Genomic DNA, 17,536 nt, shown 5'->3' with positions numbered 1-17,536 from the left:
TGCCACTGAACTTAAATTTGACGGGGACGCATCTGCGAATTGTGGGGACCAAATTCAATTATACTTTTATTATCTCTCAGAACAAATTTAACTTTTATTATCTCTTGGGACAAATTTACAAGCACTTGACATTAATGCAGCTTTTAATTATTTTGGCTATGCAATATTTACACCCTATTCAATTTATTCACACAAACATCACCTTCTTACTGCCACTGAATAGGACCTTTTATAATTCCCCCCCTCAGATGGAATATCGACATTTACTGATAGGACCCATTTATAATATCACACACATCCTTCGTGCAAAGAGATAACTGCTTCACAAAACTATTCCACATTACATAAATCACCACTTCCAATACACACCCACTGTTTAAACCGTGTGCATTTGGAAAACTCAGCCTCGAAATTTTCACTGTTTCTCATATTAAAAAAGATGCATGCTTAAAACGGAATGGTTTATGTAAGAACCAAACATATTGTTTTACAGTTAGTCTGTTAAAAACGACTGCTTGATTTTATAATATACATGTTTATCAAATTATTTTATACATGCATATTTTTTGTTATTTGATTACAGTTAATCGTATGATCATATGCCATCCTAAAACTACTCTTTTATTTCTTTACACAAATTCAAATTCGGGGCGCATGAATGATCTCTCATCAAATTAACACCAACAGTGTAAATATATTATCATGACGTGTACGTAGCATAATTGAATTGAAAAACGACAGATTCATGGATTCTCTCACCCCTTCCCATTTTCCGATGAGTCTGCCTATAGAAAGAGAATTCCCACACGAACAGGGAAACCCCTGTACGAAATTTATGAAATATTCATTTCAAATTATCATACTTTATGCACTTCATAGTTCGGATTATAAAAATAAAAGTATAGAAGTAACATTTATTCTAAAATATAAAAAACACAGCTTATTAAATAATATTTTAGTAAATATAGATAAAAAAAAGTTTATCAAACAGTTGTGCTTGTGCTGCATGAAAGCACGATAAGTTTCGAAACGACATATTCGTCAAACTGTTTCCACAACGAGCTCCTTAATAACGGTCACTTTCCACGACCCTCCAAGCTCGACACGTGGCAACATAATCTGGTAATAGATTTTATTCTTTTGGCGGGAAAACAACCTTTTAGTTTTAGGTTTTCTCGTGAACGCAACTTCAGAACTGTAGTCAAAGTCAAAGCCCCATCGCTTCGTCACCATCAACAACAGTAAAACAACGAAACTAACAACCGCTTTTTGATAAAACCAAAATAATAATAATAATTTAACACAATAGAAATTAACAACAAATCAAATTCCACGTAAATTACAAAGAAACAATGATTAGTTTTTTTGTTTGTAATCAAACAGGGGAAGGTAGTGTTGTGAGATCAGCAGAAGAAGGGATCTCGGGTCCGACACGACAACCTTGGAGCATGAAAACGACATCGTTCATGGATGGTCGATGAAGAGGATCAGGTGTCGTACAAAGAAGACCCACTTTGATACCCAACAAAAACTCTTCCCATTCGGAAGACTCAGGATCCAAATCGAACAACCCAGGTTCCAACAACTCCGAAATTTCCCCTCTTTGCAATTGCTTCTTCACCCACTTCACTATATCTTCATCTTGCGTGAACATCACCGCTTTTTTCCCTGTTAGTATCTCCAACAACACAATACCATAACTGTACACGTCACCTTCCTTCGTAGCTTGACCGGTCAATGCTGCTTCCGGTGACACATACCCTAATGAACCAATTGGTGTCGATGATGATGATGCTTCAAATGGGGTTGCTATGGTTAACTTTTCTAACCCAAATTCAGATAAATGGGCTTCAAAATCTGCATCAAAGAGAACATTTTGAGGCTTCACGTCACCATGAACTATTGGCACCGAGTGCAAGAAAGCCAAGCCACGAGCAATTCCTAGTGCTATGAGATGACGCATTGGCCAATTCAGCACGTGCCCATCTTGTTGTGAAGCCTCTTGAAGCAGTGTTCCAAGGTTCCCATTGGGCATGTAGTCGTAAACAAGGAGCCTCACATCATGTGATCCTGCATAGTAACCGCGTAGAACTGTTAAATTTCGGTGCTTCACTTTGCCTAATGATTCTGCTTCTTTGCGGAACGTGGCCTCATTGATGAATCCATCGTGTAAACGACGAATGGAGAGAACCATGCCATCTTGGTATGAGGCTTTGAACACAAGACCGTGTTTTCCCCTACTTAACACGTTTTCTTCATCAAAGTTTCTCGTTGCTTCTAATGTCTCTGCATAAGTGATTTTGCCGTTGAACATTACTAGTTTTGGTCCTCCATTTTCACTACTCCCTCTTCCTTTATCTCCTCCTGAACTTGCACTAGTGGGGCTTCTTTTTTTCTGTGTTGTTACCCCTTCTCTAAGCTTCGTGCGCCACCTTAATAAGCTGAAAATGTAGCCACAGCAACACAGCAACAAAAAGAATGTTCCGCCTAATGCCACGCCTATGAATATTATCAACCGTTTTCTCCTTCTCCTTCTCACATTTGCACATTCTCTATGTAAAGGTTTTCCACATAACCCTTGGTTCATGGCAAACACAGAAGGGTCATTGAATCGAGAACCAAGAAGTTGTGGAATCTCACCCTCGAGATTATTATTGGATAGATTCAAATACTTCAAACTTGAAATGCGTGAAAGATTAACTGGAATTTCTCCGTTGAGTTGGTTTGAAGAAAGATCCAATGCCACCAGGTTTGAGAGCTTTGACAAGGATTCTGGTATGTGACCATTCAAGTGATTGGCATCCAACGAGAGTGAAGTCAAAGCAGAACAAAGTGAAATTTCATTTGGGATGTTTCTTGTTAATCTATTATCTCCCAAATTAAGCTCCTTTAAACGAGAAAGGTGGGAGATTTCACTTGGAATGGTAGCATGCAAACGATTTGAATGCAACTCTAGCACTTCAAGTTGAGAACAATTACCAATCTCAGTGGGTATCTCACCAGAAACACTATTGTTTGACACTGAGAAAACAACTAACGACTGAAGAAATCCATAGGTTGTGGGAATGTTGCCAACAAAGGCATTGGATGAGAGATTGAGATACCTTAAACTAACCAAACTGCTTAAACCCTCAGGAAGAGCACCAGATAAACGGTTCTCTTGAAGTGAAAGAACCTCCAGGCTTGGCAATCCAAAAAGCTCAATTGGCAACTCACCTGAAAGCCTCTGCTTGCTAAAATCCAACACTTTTAGTTTCATCAAATTACCAAAAGTAGCAGGAACTCTTCCTGAAAACCCACACTGGCTCAAATTAAGAACCTCCAAAGCTATCATCATATTCATATTCCCAATATCAGCTAAAACTTGGTCTGAAAACCTGTTATTGCTAAGATTCAAAACACTCATGTTGCCTAATTTCATGATCTCTTGGGGTATCATCCCTGTCAGCATATTATTGCTTAAATCCAACGTCTCTAACTCAGAAAGAGTTCCATAACTCTTGGGAACGGAACCAGTAAACATGTTCCCCCCAAGAGATAACATCTTGAGACTCCTTATTTCACCAAGAAAAGAAGGAACCAAACCAGAAAACCTATTCCCCTCAAGATCAAGAACCTTCAACAACCTACATTCAACAATCTCGGAAGGAACTCTTCCAGATAATGAATTCCTAGCCAGCCTAAGCTCCTCTAACCCCAAGAGATTCCCAATATCAACCGGCAACACACCATACAAAGAGTTTCCAGAAAGATCTAGAACCCTTAACGTGGTAGCATTAAACCACAATGCAGTCATTGCAGTGCGAATGTGATTCTCTTTAAGGTCCAAAACCTCCAAGAAACTAACGCAATTTTGATTCTTTAGCTCAGGAATGCCCGTGAGCGCATTGAAGCCAAGTTGAACAATCCTCAAGTGCACATTGCAAAGCAATGAAAAGGGTACCAATCCCGAGAACCGATTCTGCATCAAAGACAAAACTTGAAGCTGCCCCATGTTTCCCGTAGAAGAAGGTATCAACCCAGTAAGAGCATTATCCACAGCACTTAGATGAATCAGCGAGGTGCAATTCGCAAGAGCCGAAGGCAGAGTCCCCTGAAGCATGTTAGAGTCTAACCACAGATACTCAAGCTTTTCCAACGCTCCAACGGTGACGGGTATTCCACCATTGAAACGATTATAAGACAAGTTAATCAGCTTTAGCTGAGAGCTGGAAGAAAAATTACCCGGCATGTAACCAGAGAAAGCGTTTGAAGACAAATCTAGGAACCGTAGAGAATTTGATATGTTGTCGGTGACAGAACCGGAGAGAGAGTTATAAGCAACGTTGAGAACTTGAAGGTTTGTGAGGTTGAGAAGTGATGAGGGAAGTTTTCCACTGAGAGAGTTGTTGTGAAGGTAAATTGCACGTAAAAGGGAACAATGTGAAAGCGAGTGAGGGATAGAGTTGTTGAAGTTGTTCGAATGGAGGCTTAGTTTGCGGAGTTGAGACAAATTCGAGAGCGAGTCACTAAGTGGACCACTGAGTTGCAGACGAGGCAAACGGAGTTCGAAAACTCGGTTTTGGTAACAGAGAATGCCACGCCAGTCACATGGAGCCGATGGCGTGGATGGGTCCCACCCTTCCAATGCGCCAAGTGGGTCGTCGAGTTTTGTTTTGAACGCTGTTAAGGCTTCCATCTCCGACATGGTGGCGCCGCATGTTAAGGTTGTCACGCCGAGGAACCACAGAAAAATAGCCGTTGTTGTTGCCATTGGTTATGGTTCGGTTTTGTTGAGAGTGTTTAAGCTTAACGTGGGTTCTGTTCTGGTGTTGGGTTTTGTTTGTTTGTATTTGCAGGAGCGTTTGGGGTTGCTTGGAGAATAGCGTGTATGTTGCTGATGACTTGATGCTCTCCTTCTCTCTCTTTCTCTCTCACTTTGGTTTTGTTGCTCTATTCCCGAAAAGGTTTGAAGCTTTTTCTTCACTTTCTTATGCAAAAAGAGCATAAGGGAGACTCGTTTTGCTTTTGATATTGTTACCCCACAATTGGGGTTTTTGGTATTTATTTATTGGATAAAGTTAATACCATATTCTGATTGCATTTACTGGATCATGTTAGGGTCACGATCCACGACGAGTTCACTGTCCTTTTGAAAGAAATTATCTATTAAAGTATTTGGAATTGAGTTGCCCACGAAGCATCCGTTAGAGACTCGCATTATTACCCTGGCTTAGCCGAAAGAAATATTATTCTTATTGTACTATTCTTTTGGTAAACTTTAGGAACCAAAGGAAAAAGAAAAAGAAAAAGTGCCACCCCTTTAGCGAATATTAAGAAATGAGAAAGCTTTATATGTATTGAATTGAATGTTCCATCATCGATTGGTTTCACGAGATATGATCCGCTTTTAGTTTAATAATAAAATTAAAATTGACTGATTAGTACATGAATCCATGAAGTAAGGGCAATGTAACAATAGATCAGAACGACGTAACAAAAGAATTTATAAAGCCCCAAACCCAATCCACGCAATCATATCAAATGGCGTCCCATGGGTCAATTCAATTAGTTTTGCATTTGGGGGCTTAAACGAATAGCGTTTGTTGTTTCCTCGCCACAGACAAAAGAGTGGCTCCATCATAAACAATGGAGTTGGAGTGTTGAATAGAGGAGCCTATTCATTCACTCCCTATCCTTTCAAGGCCCAAATCTTCGTTTCATGGGGCATTAGGCCCTCCTTTTTATGCTTTACTGTGTCCCCTCAGTCCCAAAATAATATACAGTTATATCACATCACATATATGGCATTATTTATTAAACAAATTTAATGGTACAGGTGCAAACACAAGTGATACACTACAAAGAAAATAATATAAACGAATGGAAAGGTGTTTACTTGATAACTGTCCAATTCTACACATACAAAATGAAATAATGATTCACACTCAATTATACAGCGGGCTGAAGCCAAGGATGAATGGAACACGTGTCAGCGCTGGGACAAATTGTATAGACACCATCATGCCCTTCAATAAAGCAACGAATATCATTACTCAAATGATTCAATTTTATCAAACAGCTATCTAGCGACACCAACTCCACAGCAATATTAAAACTTGGATCATAAAAAAAATGAATAATCACCCAAACCAACCCTCACCGAACTAGTTAAGATTTAACTGTACATATCGAGGAAATGCGTTTCAACTTTTTTTTTTGGACAGACACATCTATGGACTATAAAGTGTCCATTACAAAAAACAATTGCAGCCCGTTAAGTGGACCCACGTAAAAAGGTACGAGCCCAGTAAGGGGTGTAACTATTGTATCAATGTTTCAACAAAAAATGAAATTTAGACAAAAAAATAAAATGTAAAAACTACACTGCTCCCTCAATGCCTACACTAGTTAATAGCATATTGAGGAGAACGAAAATGAGTGATTGAGTTACATTTTATTCACATTATAATGATATTTACATAAAATCAAAACATTAAACGTAGAAGTGAAAAAATATAAAATAGTCGAAAACCCTTTTTCATTGCGAGGATACGATAGGAGAGAGGAGGGGTTTAAGCACTATGGAAACGGTGCTGCCTCGCATTGGCGTGGGTCTATGCACTCCGCGGCTCATACACTGTCCTACAAAACCTAACAAGTTCCATTCCTCCTCCTCCTTCGCCGGCGGCGGTGGCGGCTCTTTCTCCGCCACTTCCGCCACCAGCAAATGGGCCGAACGCCTCATCTCCGATTTCCAATTCCTCGGCGACGGCTCTTCCACCGCCACTCTGAGCCCCTCCCTCCCTCCGCGACTGGACCCTCCCGAACGCTACGTCTCGATCCCCTTGGACCTGTACCGAGTCCTCGGCGCCGAAACGCATTTCCTCGGCGATGGCATTCGCAGGGCTTATGAAGCCAAATTCTCGAAGCCTCCTCAGTACGCATTCAGCAACGACGCGTTAATTAGCCGGCGCCAAATCCTCCAAGCCGCTTGTGAAACCCTAGCCGATCCAGCTTCCAGAAGAGAGTACAATCAAGGCCTTCTCGACGACCAAGACGCTACCATTCTCACTCAAATTCCTTTCGACAAGGTAATTCATTTCATTTTCTTTTCTATTTTTGTTAATTTGTGGTTTGTTCAGTGATAATTGAAATAGCGATGTGGTTCGTAGGTTCCTGGAGCTTTGTGCGCGTTGCAGGAAGCTGGAGAGACCGAGCTTGTGCTTGATATTGGACAGGGTTTGCTTAGAGAGAGGTTACCCAAGTCGTTTAAGCAAGATGTTGTTTTGGCTATGGCACTTGCTTATGTTGATTTCTCAAGGGACGCTATGGCTTTCTCGCCACCTGATTTCATTGCGGCCTGTGAAATGCTCGAGAGGGCATTGAAGCTTTTGCAGGTGATTCACACTTGTAGAGTTGTAGTATATGGTATATATTCTGTTAGTTCCTTTTTAAATATTGTCTAAGGTAATGATAATTGATATCCTCGTTTATGTTAGAAGAGAAAGATTATGAACGAGTTGTAAAATTGCTCGAATCTTATGGGCAGTGGTTTTATTTTATTGGATATCAGCAGTTCTTACTTCTGCTTACCACCGTGGATGTTCGTTTGCGCTTAATTAGTCAAATAACCAATTTGTCATATACTTATACCAAATAGTTGTTCTCATATCCGCGAGGGCAGCTTAGTTGGCAGCACAGGCTGAAATTGTGGTAATAAACATCCACGGGGAGGGGTGAAGGAAGAGCTTTAACCGTTCCTATATCCCGAGTCTGGAATAGTTGGCACCAATTTGGCGAACGAAGTTGTTCTGATGTTACAATTATCTTTTTAACTTCTTTGATACGCAGTTTATATGGCACTGATAAGTAATATCCTTGTCTATATTAAAATTATTTTTTGAATTCCTCATGCTGGTAACCTTTTTCTTGTTTATTTCTCTTTTTAGTTACTCATTTGTTGCATTAACATTCTCTTTACCATTAGACATTAGTCTTGACTTGTTTATGATAAGTGTGTAAAATAGTTAAGAATTCGATGAAGAATAGAGAAAATAGTAATTAATGTTATGTTTAACATTTTAAATGATAGATAAATGGGAATGCAACGCCCTCTTCTAAAATGGCAATTAAAAGCTAGTGGACGGAGTAATTGAGTAGTGGAGGAACATAAGGTAGCTATAGAACACGTGTATTTAAAAATTTGTCCATTCTTTCCCTACAATTCTTTTGGGGCATGTTTTGGCACAATGGTAAAGCTGCTGCCTTGTCACTTCTATGTCACAAGTTCAAATCTTGGAACCAAACTCTCCACCTACAGGGGTTAGGTTATGTCCATCTACTATCCCTAGACCTAACTAGGTGGGAACATTGTAAGTTGGGTCTCCCTTTTATTCTTTCAATACAATTTTGCACTCCAATTTAGGCTTTGGTCATGTTGATGCTGTTATAAACCAATTTGGTTCTGTTGTAGGATAAAGCATGTAAGAAGCAAGCGATTGTGTCTTTGTATAGATGATAATGATCTTAGAAGGTGAAGTTTGAATGAAAAGGATTTACAAAAAAATGTTACAATTTTCTTTTTTTGCTTTGTAATTATTGTGCAGTAACTTGATGCCTATATGACATAACTTGAATTCTTTTATGTTGTAGTTGTGTTGCAATATGCTGTACAATAACCTACCTGATCATGTAGGAAGAAGGGGCAAGCAGCCTAGCTCCAGATTTACAAGCACAAATAGATGAGACTCTAGAAGAGATAACCCCACGTTGTGTTTTGGAACTTCTAGCCTTGCCTCTTGATGATGAACATCGGGCACGGAGGGAGGAAGGTCTTCTTGGTGTCCGCAACATATTGTGGGCAGTTGGAGGAGGGGGAGCAGCAGCAATTGCTGGGGGTTTCACCCATGAAGATTTCATGAATGAGGCATTCTTACATATGTCAGCGGCTGAACAGGTTTTGGAAATAAATTTTGTATTTTTCTTTATATAATTTTCTATTTATTCTTGGTGTTTCTTTGTAAGGAATTTACATTTATCATTTTCTTCTTACCTTCAATCTTGTTGTGAAGGTTGAACTTTTTGTAGCCACACCAAGTAATATTCCAGCTGAAAGTTTTGAAGCGTATGGAGTAGCACTTGCACTGGTTGCACAAGCCTTTGTGGGTAAAAAGCCACATCTTATCCAAGATGCTGATAACTTATTTCAACAACTTCAACAGACTAAAGTTACAACTATGAGCAACGTTCCCTCTGTCTATACTCCCAAGGAGAAGAGAGAGTTTGATTTTGCATTAGAAAGGGGCCTTTGTGCACTGCTAGTTGGGGAGCTCGATCAATGTCGGTCATGGTTGGGATTAGATACTGATAACTCTCCCTATAGAAACCCATCCATTATAGAATTTGTTATGGAAAATGCAAAGGGAGACGAAGACAGTGATCTTCCTGGACTATGTAAATTGTTGGAGACATGGTTGATGGAGGTGGTTTTTCCCAGGTTTAGAGATACTAAAGACACACAATTCAAGCTTGGAGATTACTATGATGACCCTACTGTGCTGAGATATCTTGAGAGGCTGGAGGCTGTTGGCCATTCACCCTTAGCTGCGGCTGCCGCCATAGTAAAAATTGGAGCTGAGGCTACTGCTGTCATTAGCCATGTCCAGACTAGTGTAATAAATGCATTGAAGAAGGTATTTCCTGTAGACTCTGAAGATAAAATTGTGAAACATCAAGAAAATGACGAGAAGGATAATTTTGGCCTTTCTGAAAGCAAGAATCCTCTGTTATATTCAGATCTTGATACTTCAGTCAATGTTGATGTTTCTGGAATAAAAAATACTGTTGTGATGGGTGGTGCTGAATATATTACTGATGAAATTAAAAGTGCAAGTGTCAAGATCATGTGTGCTGGTGTTGTAATTGGACTTGTAACTTTGGTTGGTTTGAAGTTTTTACCTGCTAGGAATGGTTCACCCATGTCTGGCAAGATGACTAACCCAGCAATGGCATCAGACACTTTCAACTTGGGTATGGTTGTTAGAGACATCTGCAATTTGGAACGTTACTTATCAATAATCTGAATGTTGCATTTGCGTTAGATCCAAATTTTGGTTGTAAATTTCATGCAATAATTTCTTATTACTGCACAGGTTCCTTGGGAGATGATGAATTAGGAGAGCAACTACCAAAAATGGATGCAAGGGTTGCAGAAGCTCTAGTTCGTAAGTGGCAAAATATAAAATCCCAAGCTTTTGGACCTGACCATTGCCTTGGAAGATTGCATGAGGTAGGATATTTAACTGGTTTGCAAAAAGTTAGAGATTATAATTAAACTTCTTAAAAATGAAATGCATATTTATGCTGTTTATTGTTTTTCTATTAAACCCTTATCTGGTATGACGGGATACCATTTTGGCTATTCTTTCGGAGTTTTGGAAGGTGAGGGAATGAGTGGGTTCATGGATTGAGAAGGAAGGAGTGAGGCTGTGAGTGAGCTCTTCTCTCTAGATCTTGTTCTCTCTTATTCCCTCCTCTATTCTCCTTTACTTTCTTCACTCTCTTCTTCCTCCTGGTACCATCATATCATTAGCACATGTGGGCATGGTATTTTGTTATCGGGTATGGAGAAGCAGCTTCTGAATGTATTTTATAGTAGTTTTATTTGTAGGCTTTTCTTTCTCCTGAACCAGTACCCATCCGTAAATATTTTCTTTTAATTTCGTTGCTTTTTTTTATTTATTGGCAATTGTCTCGAAGGCTGAAGCAGTTATGCGGTGAATTATTATATGATCTGCTTGCCCTGAAATGACCTGGTCCAATAGAAAGCTCCTAAGGACACTATATTCTAGGAGTCCAAACTATGTGATTGAAAAAAATCTTCTGTGTCTGTTGTGGGTCAAGGACACTTCCCCCTTCTTCAAACTCTCATTCATATTTTTCATAGAGAAATTTCTAATCAACTATACAACAAGATTTATTTTGATGTTTCTGTATGATGTTTTGCTGAAAATTAAAATCTGATAGGTTTTGGACGGGGAGATGTTGAAAATATGGACCGAGCGCGCAGCTGAAATTGCAGAGCGTGGCTGGTCTTATGACTACTGCTTGGAGGACCTCAACATCGATAGTGTGACTATATCACAGAATGGGCGCCGTGCTGTGGTGGAAACTACTCTCAAAGAGTCAACCCACCTCACTGCGGTTGGTCATCCACAACATGACTCTTCTAACAGCAGAACTTACACAACAAGATATGAGATGTCTTTTTTAGGTCCAGGGTGGAAGATTGTAGAAGGAGCCGTCCTTGAATCATAAACTAGATTATGTAACTCGTATATATAAATATCAGGTTATCACACTTCAATTTTTCCACTGCCACTGCCTTTTATATACTTCTAAACGTTGTGCACTTTTCAAGCACGTACATTGTCAAGCTGTAAATACTCACTGTATTTGCCATTAGATTATCAAGTGAGGATGTCAGAACCCCCTGTTTAACTTGCAATTGTTTGGAAGGGAGGATGAAATGCAATGAAAATGAGATAAAATGAAAAGGAATTGATGAAATGGGAAATGGAGTTTTGTCCATGTTTAGATCAGTGACAATTTAAGTATTATACTTGAAACTATAACCATTGATCACTTTAATATCTAGTTGTATTAATTAATCTCACCTCAAATTTTTCATCACTTTAGTTCTGATGTTGGTTATCCGCAAGTGTTTTTCACTATTTTATATAAAACTAAGAGCTTCAGCCAATCAGTAATCCTCAACCCATCCTCCATAAACCCCTTAACATGAACGCTAACTGTCAGATCATCTCCAAACCGAGCCTTCATTACTATTCCAGCAACCATCCCCCCCTCTCTGCCAATGCCACCTACAAACCAAAATGGTCACCCTCGAAACCTACCATGAAAGAATAAATATTAAAAAGTTATTTTATGTGAATTAAAAAAAATTCTTATGAAAATATTCTGTTTTTAACTGGAAACAGCATTATTCTATACTTACCTAACAAACATAAGATTCTTATAAGAAATTAAAGACTATTTTTAAATTTTGATACTACACCGTGATTCAAAACTTGGGATTGCCTTTATAAATAAATTCTTAACTTTCTTATTATTATAAAAGAGATTTTGTTATATTTGACTCAAATTTTAGCGCATATTTACTTTCCTTTTAAAAACAGTTTTCTATTTTTAAAAATAAAATATAATATAAAATTTTGTATTATATTATATTTTTAAAAATAGAAAACTGTTTTTAAAAACAAACATGCTCTTATTATTTTATCCTTATGATATTTTTACTCTCATTTTTTTTTGTCTATAAAAAGGGAATTTAGGCATAGAGCATATAAACAAATGATCATTCCACATACTGGAGATGATAAAAGATTAATGTCAATTCTCATTTTCAATAAATTTAGTATAGCTTTAACAAAATCAACGTTAGGTGCATTTATAAATTTTGTCTCTATTAATAAATTATAATCTTTTTTATTTACTTGTTAATCACAAAAAAAAATGTCAAATACTTTTTAGATTAGCCAACCCTTCTTTTCTTGATTTTGTAAAGCAACATTGGTTTAGAAACAACAATAATTCACAGTTGAAATATTTAACTTCATTTTTTTTTTCACTACAAGCAGTCGTTGCAGGTTTAAAGACTATTAAAAAATAATTAAATTGAATGGAAAGAATCGAAACGCCTTAGTGAATAGCAGAACAGATCCTTACTCTTTTAATATTATATTGTTTCACGTCCTATTGAAAGTTCATAAGATACTATTGGAGATTAGGCACTTGAAACTTGCGTGTTCGCACTAGTACAAAAAACACTTTTAACAATAGAATTTTATATCAATTTTTTATAAAATAAGGTAGAAAAAAATGTGGTGACATTTTTAAATTTTTTGTAAATTTTTCTATATTAGTTATCAAAATAATAGATGTGAAAAGTACTTTCTACATCGATTGTAAAAATAACTGATATAAAAAAAATATAGTAACATTTTAAAAATTTTTACAAATTTTTTTATCTACATCGGTTGTTTTTACAACTGATATAAAATGTATATTCTACATCGATTGTTTCTGAGAAACGATGTAAAATCAATTTAAATTTTAAATTTTCAGATATGCTCTAACAAAATAGCATAAATTAGAGAGTCGAACACAGAGTTTTCTTAAGTTTCTGAAATTTCTGTTCTGATAGCTAGGTGAACAACGAACATGCAAAGATTTTTCTGTTACATCAATTATTTTAATTTATTTCATTTTTTTGTTATTTCACTTTTTGTTGTTTCTTCTTCCTTAATAAACTATTTAGTAATTGCATCTTCTTTATGTTTCAGATTCAAACAAAAATAAACAATAATGAAACACATGAACACAACAAACACGATAAACAATCAATACGACAAATAAAATGAACTTGAAAAACACTGACGCTATTGACTAAGATGAATATTAAGAATATTTTTTATATTGGTTATTATAAATAACCGAGATAGAAAGTGACACTTTTTACATCACCTATATCTACATCTGATATAAAATCCATGTAAAAAGCCTTTTTTCCTATAGTGTGGTCGAGAGTTTTTTGTACCACAAATTTAAGGCTAAAGATACTTAACCTTCGTATTTAAAGCGAGGTAGGGGCAAATGTTCACAAAACTTACTGTTCATATATAGTTTAATTTTACCACCATTTCTCTGCAATATTGTGTTCGAAAATCAGCAAACAAGTCTTGGATATGTATTAGGACTGATTTCTGAATTCTGACACCAGAATTAATATTGTAGGGATACAAAGGTTCTTATTTTAGGGACTTACAAATATTATTATTTTTCTAGTCACTTGATGCATCATATATTGTTGTACCAAAATTTTCATTATAGTTGGGTTACCTTGATAATGGATATCACGTGAATGGTCGGAGGCATGAAGCATGTTTTCTGCAATAATGTTAAGAGTGAATATATGGCCTTCATTCCCATCCGTCTCTACTACGCCACTACGTCTTGTGATATACGTTCTCCAGAGTCGTAGGCTTAAAGGCCAAGCAATAGCAAGAAAGAAGGGTAGGACGCATATTAATATGCAACATAAGTTTATGAGGGTCCATTCTTATCGGAGTACTTTTTGTCGTTTGCACTTGATGCATGGATATTGGTTATTCTGTTGGTGAACAAAATTGGTTCTTTAATAACTTGGGGACAACTAATTTCTTTTGCTTTTTGAGTGTATTTTTTAAAATGCATGCATAATAAAAATAAAAAATAAGCAAAAGACAGAGATAACTATATACAGTAATGCATACAATATCAATATTCAGTTGTTTTAGCGGAAATTTCCTTATGAGCTGAAGACTATACTGATCGACTTCATATGAGGGTGATTTTTTTGAAAAAATCAAAGGGAATAGACTGGCTAGACTGTAAAGCCGATTGTGTCTTTGGTTCCAATACTTCTTATTATGTTATCACATAACCCATTTATATTTCGCTTACACCTACGACTTATCTGGTCAAAATAATTGAACCAAAATTTAAAAGTTTCGGTTGATCAATCTCTAGTTTGAATTTAAGAATGTTAAAAGATCATATTAAACAATCTTTTGGATAAATTTTCGAGGTATGACTTTAATCATGGGAACTTTATCGATCAATTCTCAAAAATTGAAAAAAGAGACCAATACTGTATACTAAAAGAGGCGCCAATTTATTTGAACAACCCTTTTCATTAAACCGGGAATGACCCTTTGCATTATTGCAGAAGTTTAATTATCCTAATTAAACAAGCCACGACATTTTTTGTCGGGTATTCTCTTTTTTCAATAATAATTGTAAAACTTTTAGTAAATCTCAACTGCTACAATTATTGTCGTAAAGTTTTTGTTATGCACATAATAGATATATCTTTTGATCTTATCTGATGCATGCAACTTTCAGAAGTGACTTCTCAAAGCTGTTATCAAAGATTTGTTAAGCATTGTAATGCATCTTTCGATGAAATTCGATCTGTTTCTGCTTCCCATTGGAGAGTGGAGCAAGTTGTGGCAGAATATAATTAGAGTAACAGGCCGTGCCATGAGCCATATTCCAAGCAAAGAGAGGAACGCATGCAATGTCAGTGGGGAATTGCTGTGTGGGGGACAGCATGGTGTTTAAACAACTCATTGCTACGATATTTTCCTGTGGGGACAAAGTGAATTCTAAGACATCTCAATTTTTACTACCAAAGAGTTAAAGTTATTGGAATATTTTATTGATCCTATCAAGTGGGGGCATAAAGCGTCGACCATGTTGGTTGCACAGCATATATATTAATTGAATAGTCACAACCACTACATATTCAGCATTCATTATTCTCTGTCGTGGGTCAAAAGATGAAACCCTTGAGAAATTTTGGGGTTCTCTTCTTAATCCTTGCCGTGGAAATTGTTGGAATCAAAGCGTACGGATTGAAAAATGGCACTGCTCATAGTCAAGTCAACGCCACTTTGGTAACTCTCTCCCATCAAGGTAAAAACAAAGAGTTAAATGGAAAGCACATTAATGGTTCCTTCAATGAAGTTGTGTACAACACAAGCAAAGGTACTTGGTATTATAGAGGTGGTGGTGGTGGAGGAGGAGGAGGAGGAAGAGGAGGGTTTAGATGGGGGTGGGGTGGAGGAGGAGGTGGTGGAGGGGGTGGTGGTGGAGGTGGTAGTGGGTGGGGATGGGGCGGAGGAGGGGGTGGTTGGTGGAAATGGGGGTGTAGAGGGGAACCAAGAAGTCATGGTAAAGGGAAGCATGTAGTGAGGGGTGCAAAGCACTATCACACCTCAAAGGAAGACTATAGTTTGGGTGAGTTTGCACAATGCATGGCAAGAACAAGGTGTCGAGGCATGAGGTTGAACTGTCCTCTTCATTGTGGAGGACCTTGTTTCTATGATTGTCACCATATGTGCAAGGCTCATTGTCGCCGACCCTGAAATATGCTCAAGTTAATTTTGCTATTATTACCAAAAAAAAAAAGAAGTTAATTTTGCTATTCATTTTTTTTTTGTTTCTAATTATTTAATGTTGACTCATCCAAAATTACGGTTTGAATCAAATTCAGTATCATATATTGCATTTCATAGGTAGGCAATTATGTTGACACTGGTTTGAAAGTCTGGTTTGTACTACTTATCCCTATGCCATTAATTCTTCTGTATGTTTGATGTGTTACTCTTTCCATTTTTGTTCATGAACATAAGATAGTTGTTGAGATGCTATCTATCCAATTCTCTTTACACTCTACCTTCTGTTACCCAAATCACAATGGTTGATTAATTACATTTATCAGTTTAAAGAGATTGGTCAATATATTCTCGTATTGGTATTTAGCAGTAAGATTGAGCAATGTTACGAAAGATTGGTCAATGATTTTAGAGTGATTAGATAATTAACATTAAATTAGTTAATGTTAATGAAATGAATTAATCTCCAAACATATAGATAAATTTGTAAAAAGTATAATTGACCAATCTTCGTGGGCATTGATCAGTCGTGATTGACTTTATAATGTAAATTAAAATTTGGTTGGTCAAAGATAGATTTAGATATTCTATAAGATGGATGGTCCACCATGTACAGTATATTTTTTTATACTCATTCACTTTCTTTCATTAATATAATCATTTAAAATACAAATTAACGGTTGAAAATTTACTGGAGAGGCTACAGAGAGTTTGGCAGGAGACGATCTAAATTTGCAAGAGATAACTAGAAAGATCAACTATTAATTAAACTGTAAAAATAATTTTATTCTAAAATTATTTGTTAAATTAAAAAATTTTATTATATAAATTATGTTTATAAAATTTTATATATTAACTTAAAATTATTGAATATTTTATTTATATACGTCAAAATTAATATAATATATACTTTTAAATTATATAAAATTTCAAAATCTTTGATTACATTCGTATAACTTCTAAATTTTGATAAAATTCAACGCAGGTAATAAGATTATATATATATATATATATATATATATATATATATATATCTTATTACCTGCGTTGAATTTTTATAATTTTTGTTGATCTAATTAATGAATGATAACTAAAATTGAACAATTATAAGACTATAATCAAATAATATTTTTTATTTTATATATTTAAAATGTAGGTTATATTAATTTTAACAAACATGAATGTAATATCAAATAATTTTAAATTATTCTAAAATTTTGTACACAGAGATATAACTTTATTAATTTACTTAAGATAAAGTTATTTTACTCCATAGGATAATATATACAAATTAAGACAAAATTATGCAAGATTTGAATCTTATTCTTTATTTAATGAAATTTAATTAATAATTAATGAACAAAATTAGTCCTTTTTTCCTTTAACTTTTGGGTATGGTTTGCTTTAGTTTTTTAACTTTTTTTTTTTATTTTTGTTCTCAAATATTTGTTTTTTTTTTCACGCTGATCATTTCCATTAGTTATGTTATAGAACATAACAGAAACATTTTATGTGACATTGAAGTTTATAATCAC

The 17,536-nt window shown here is 36.1% G+C and overlaps 3 protein-coding genes across 4 annotated transcripts; 2 read left to right on the top strand and 1 right to left on the bottom strand.

Moving 5' to 3' along the window:
* Window positions 1-1,375: 1,375 nt before the first annotated feature.
* LOC113848465 (probable LRR receptor-like serine/threonine-protein kinase At4g36180) lies at window positions 1,376-4,753 on the bottom strand. Its single transcript, XM_027477987.1, has one exon. It carries the CDS (start codon window positions 4,751-4,753, stop codon window positions 1,376-1,378), a length of 3,378 nt encoding a protein of 1,125 aa, XP_027333788.1.
* A 1,762-nt stretch (window positions 4,754-6,515) lies between these two features.
* On the top strand, window positions 6,516-11,574 carry LOC113846139 (protein ACCUMULATION AND REPLICATION OF CHLOROPLASTS 6, chloroplastic). Of its 2 annotated transcripts, XR_003501638.1 has the most exons (7): window positions 6,516-7,073; window positions 7,155-7,379; window positions 8,678-8,938; window positions 9,054-10,011; window positions 10,134-10,270; window positions 10,741-10,874; window positions 11,008-11,544. XR_003501638.1 is itself a non-coding variant. In XM_027474081.1 (6 exons), the coding sequence occupies exons 1-6, from the start codon at window positions 6,564-6,566 to the stop codon at window positions 11,296-11,298; spliced, it is 2,382 nt and encodes a 793-aa protein (XP_027329882.1). In that variant the 5' UTR covers window positions 6,516-6,563; the 3' UTR covers window positions 11,299-11,574. The 2 variants fall into 2 exon arrangements, 1 of the variants encoding a protein (XP_027329882.1); XM_027474081.1 differs by lacking the exon at window positions 10,741-10,874 and having other exon boundaries at window positions 11,008-11,574.
* Window positions 11,575-15,383: 3,809 nt separating this feature from the next.
* LOC113874164 (abscisic acid and environmental stress-inducible protein-like) lies at window positions 15,384-15,971 on the top strand. Its single transcript, XM_027512385.1, has one exon. The coding sequence runs from the start codon at window positions 15,384-15,386 to the stop codon at window positions 15,969-15,971; it is 588 nt and encodes a 195-aa protein (XP_027368186.1).
* Window positions 15,972-17,536: the final 1,565 nt, after the last annotated feature.

Source organism: Abrus precatorius, unplaced genomic scaffold, assembly GCF_003935025.1.
Source record: "Abrus precatorius isolate BTA unplaced genomic scaffold, Abrus_2018 Scaffold8, whole genome shotgun sequence".
In the NCBI taxonomy this organism is placed as follows: domain Eukaryota; kingdom Viridiplantae; phylum Streptophyta; class Magnoliopsida; order Fabales; family Fabaceae; genus Abrus; species Abrus precatorius.
This window is presented reverse-complemented; position numbering and strand designations above follow the sequence as displayed.

Coding starts and splice junctions, on each gene's coding strand:
- LOC113848465 (XM_027477987.1), bottom strand. CDS start 4,753: ATGGCAACAACAACGGCTATTTTTCTGTGGTTCCTCGGCGTGACAACC.
- LOC113846139 (XM_027474081.1), top strand. CDS start 6,564: ATGGAAACGGTGCTGCCTCGCATTGGCGTGGGTCTATGCACTCCGCGG. Junction 8,939..9,053: donor ATATGTCAGCGGCTGAACAG/GTTTTGGAAATA, acceptor CTTGTTGTGAAG/GTTGAACTTTTTGTAGCCAC. Junction 10,271..11,007: donor GCCTTGGAAGATTGCATGAG/GTAGGATATTTA, acceptor AAAATCTGATAG/GTTTTGGACGGGGAGATGTT.
- LOC113874164 (XM_027512385.1), top strand. CDS start 15,384: ATGAAACCCTTGAGAAATTTTGGGGTTCTCTTCTTAATCCTTGCCGTG.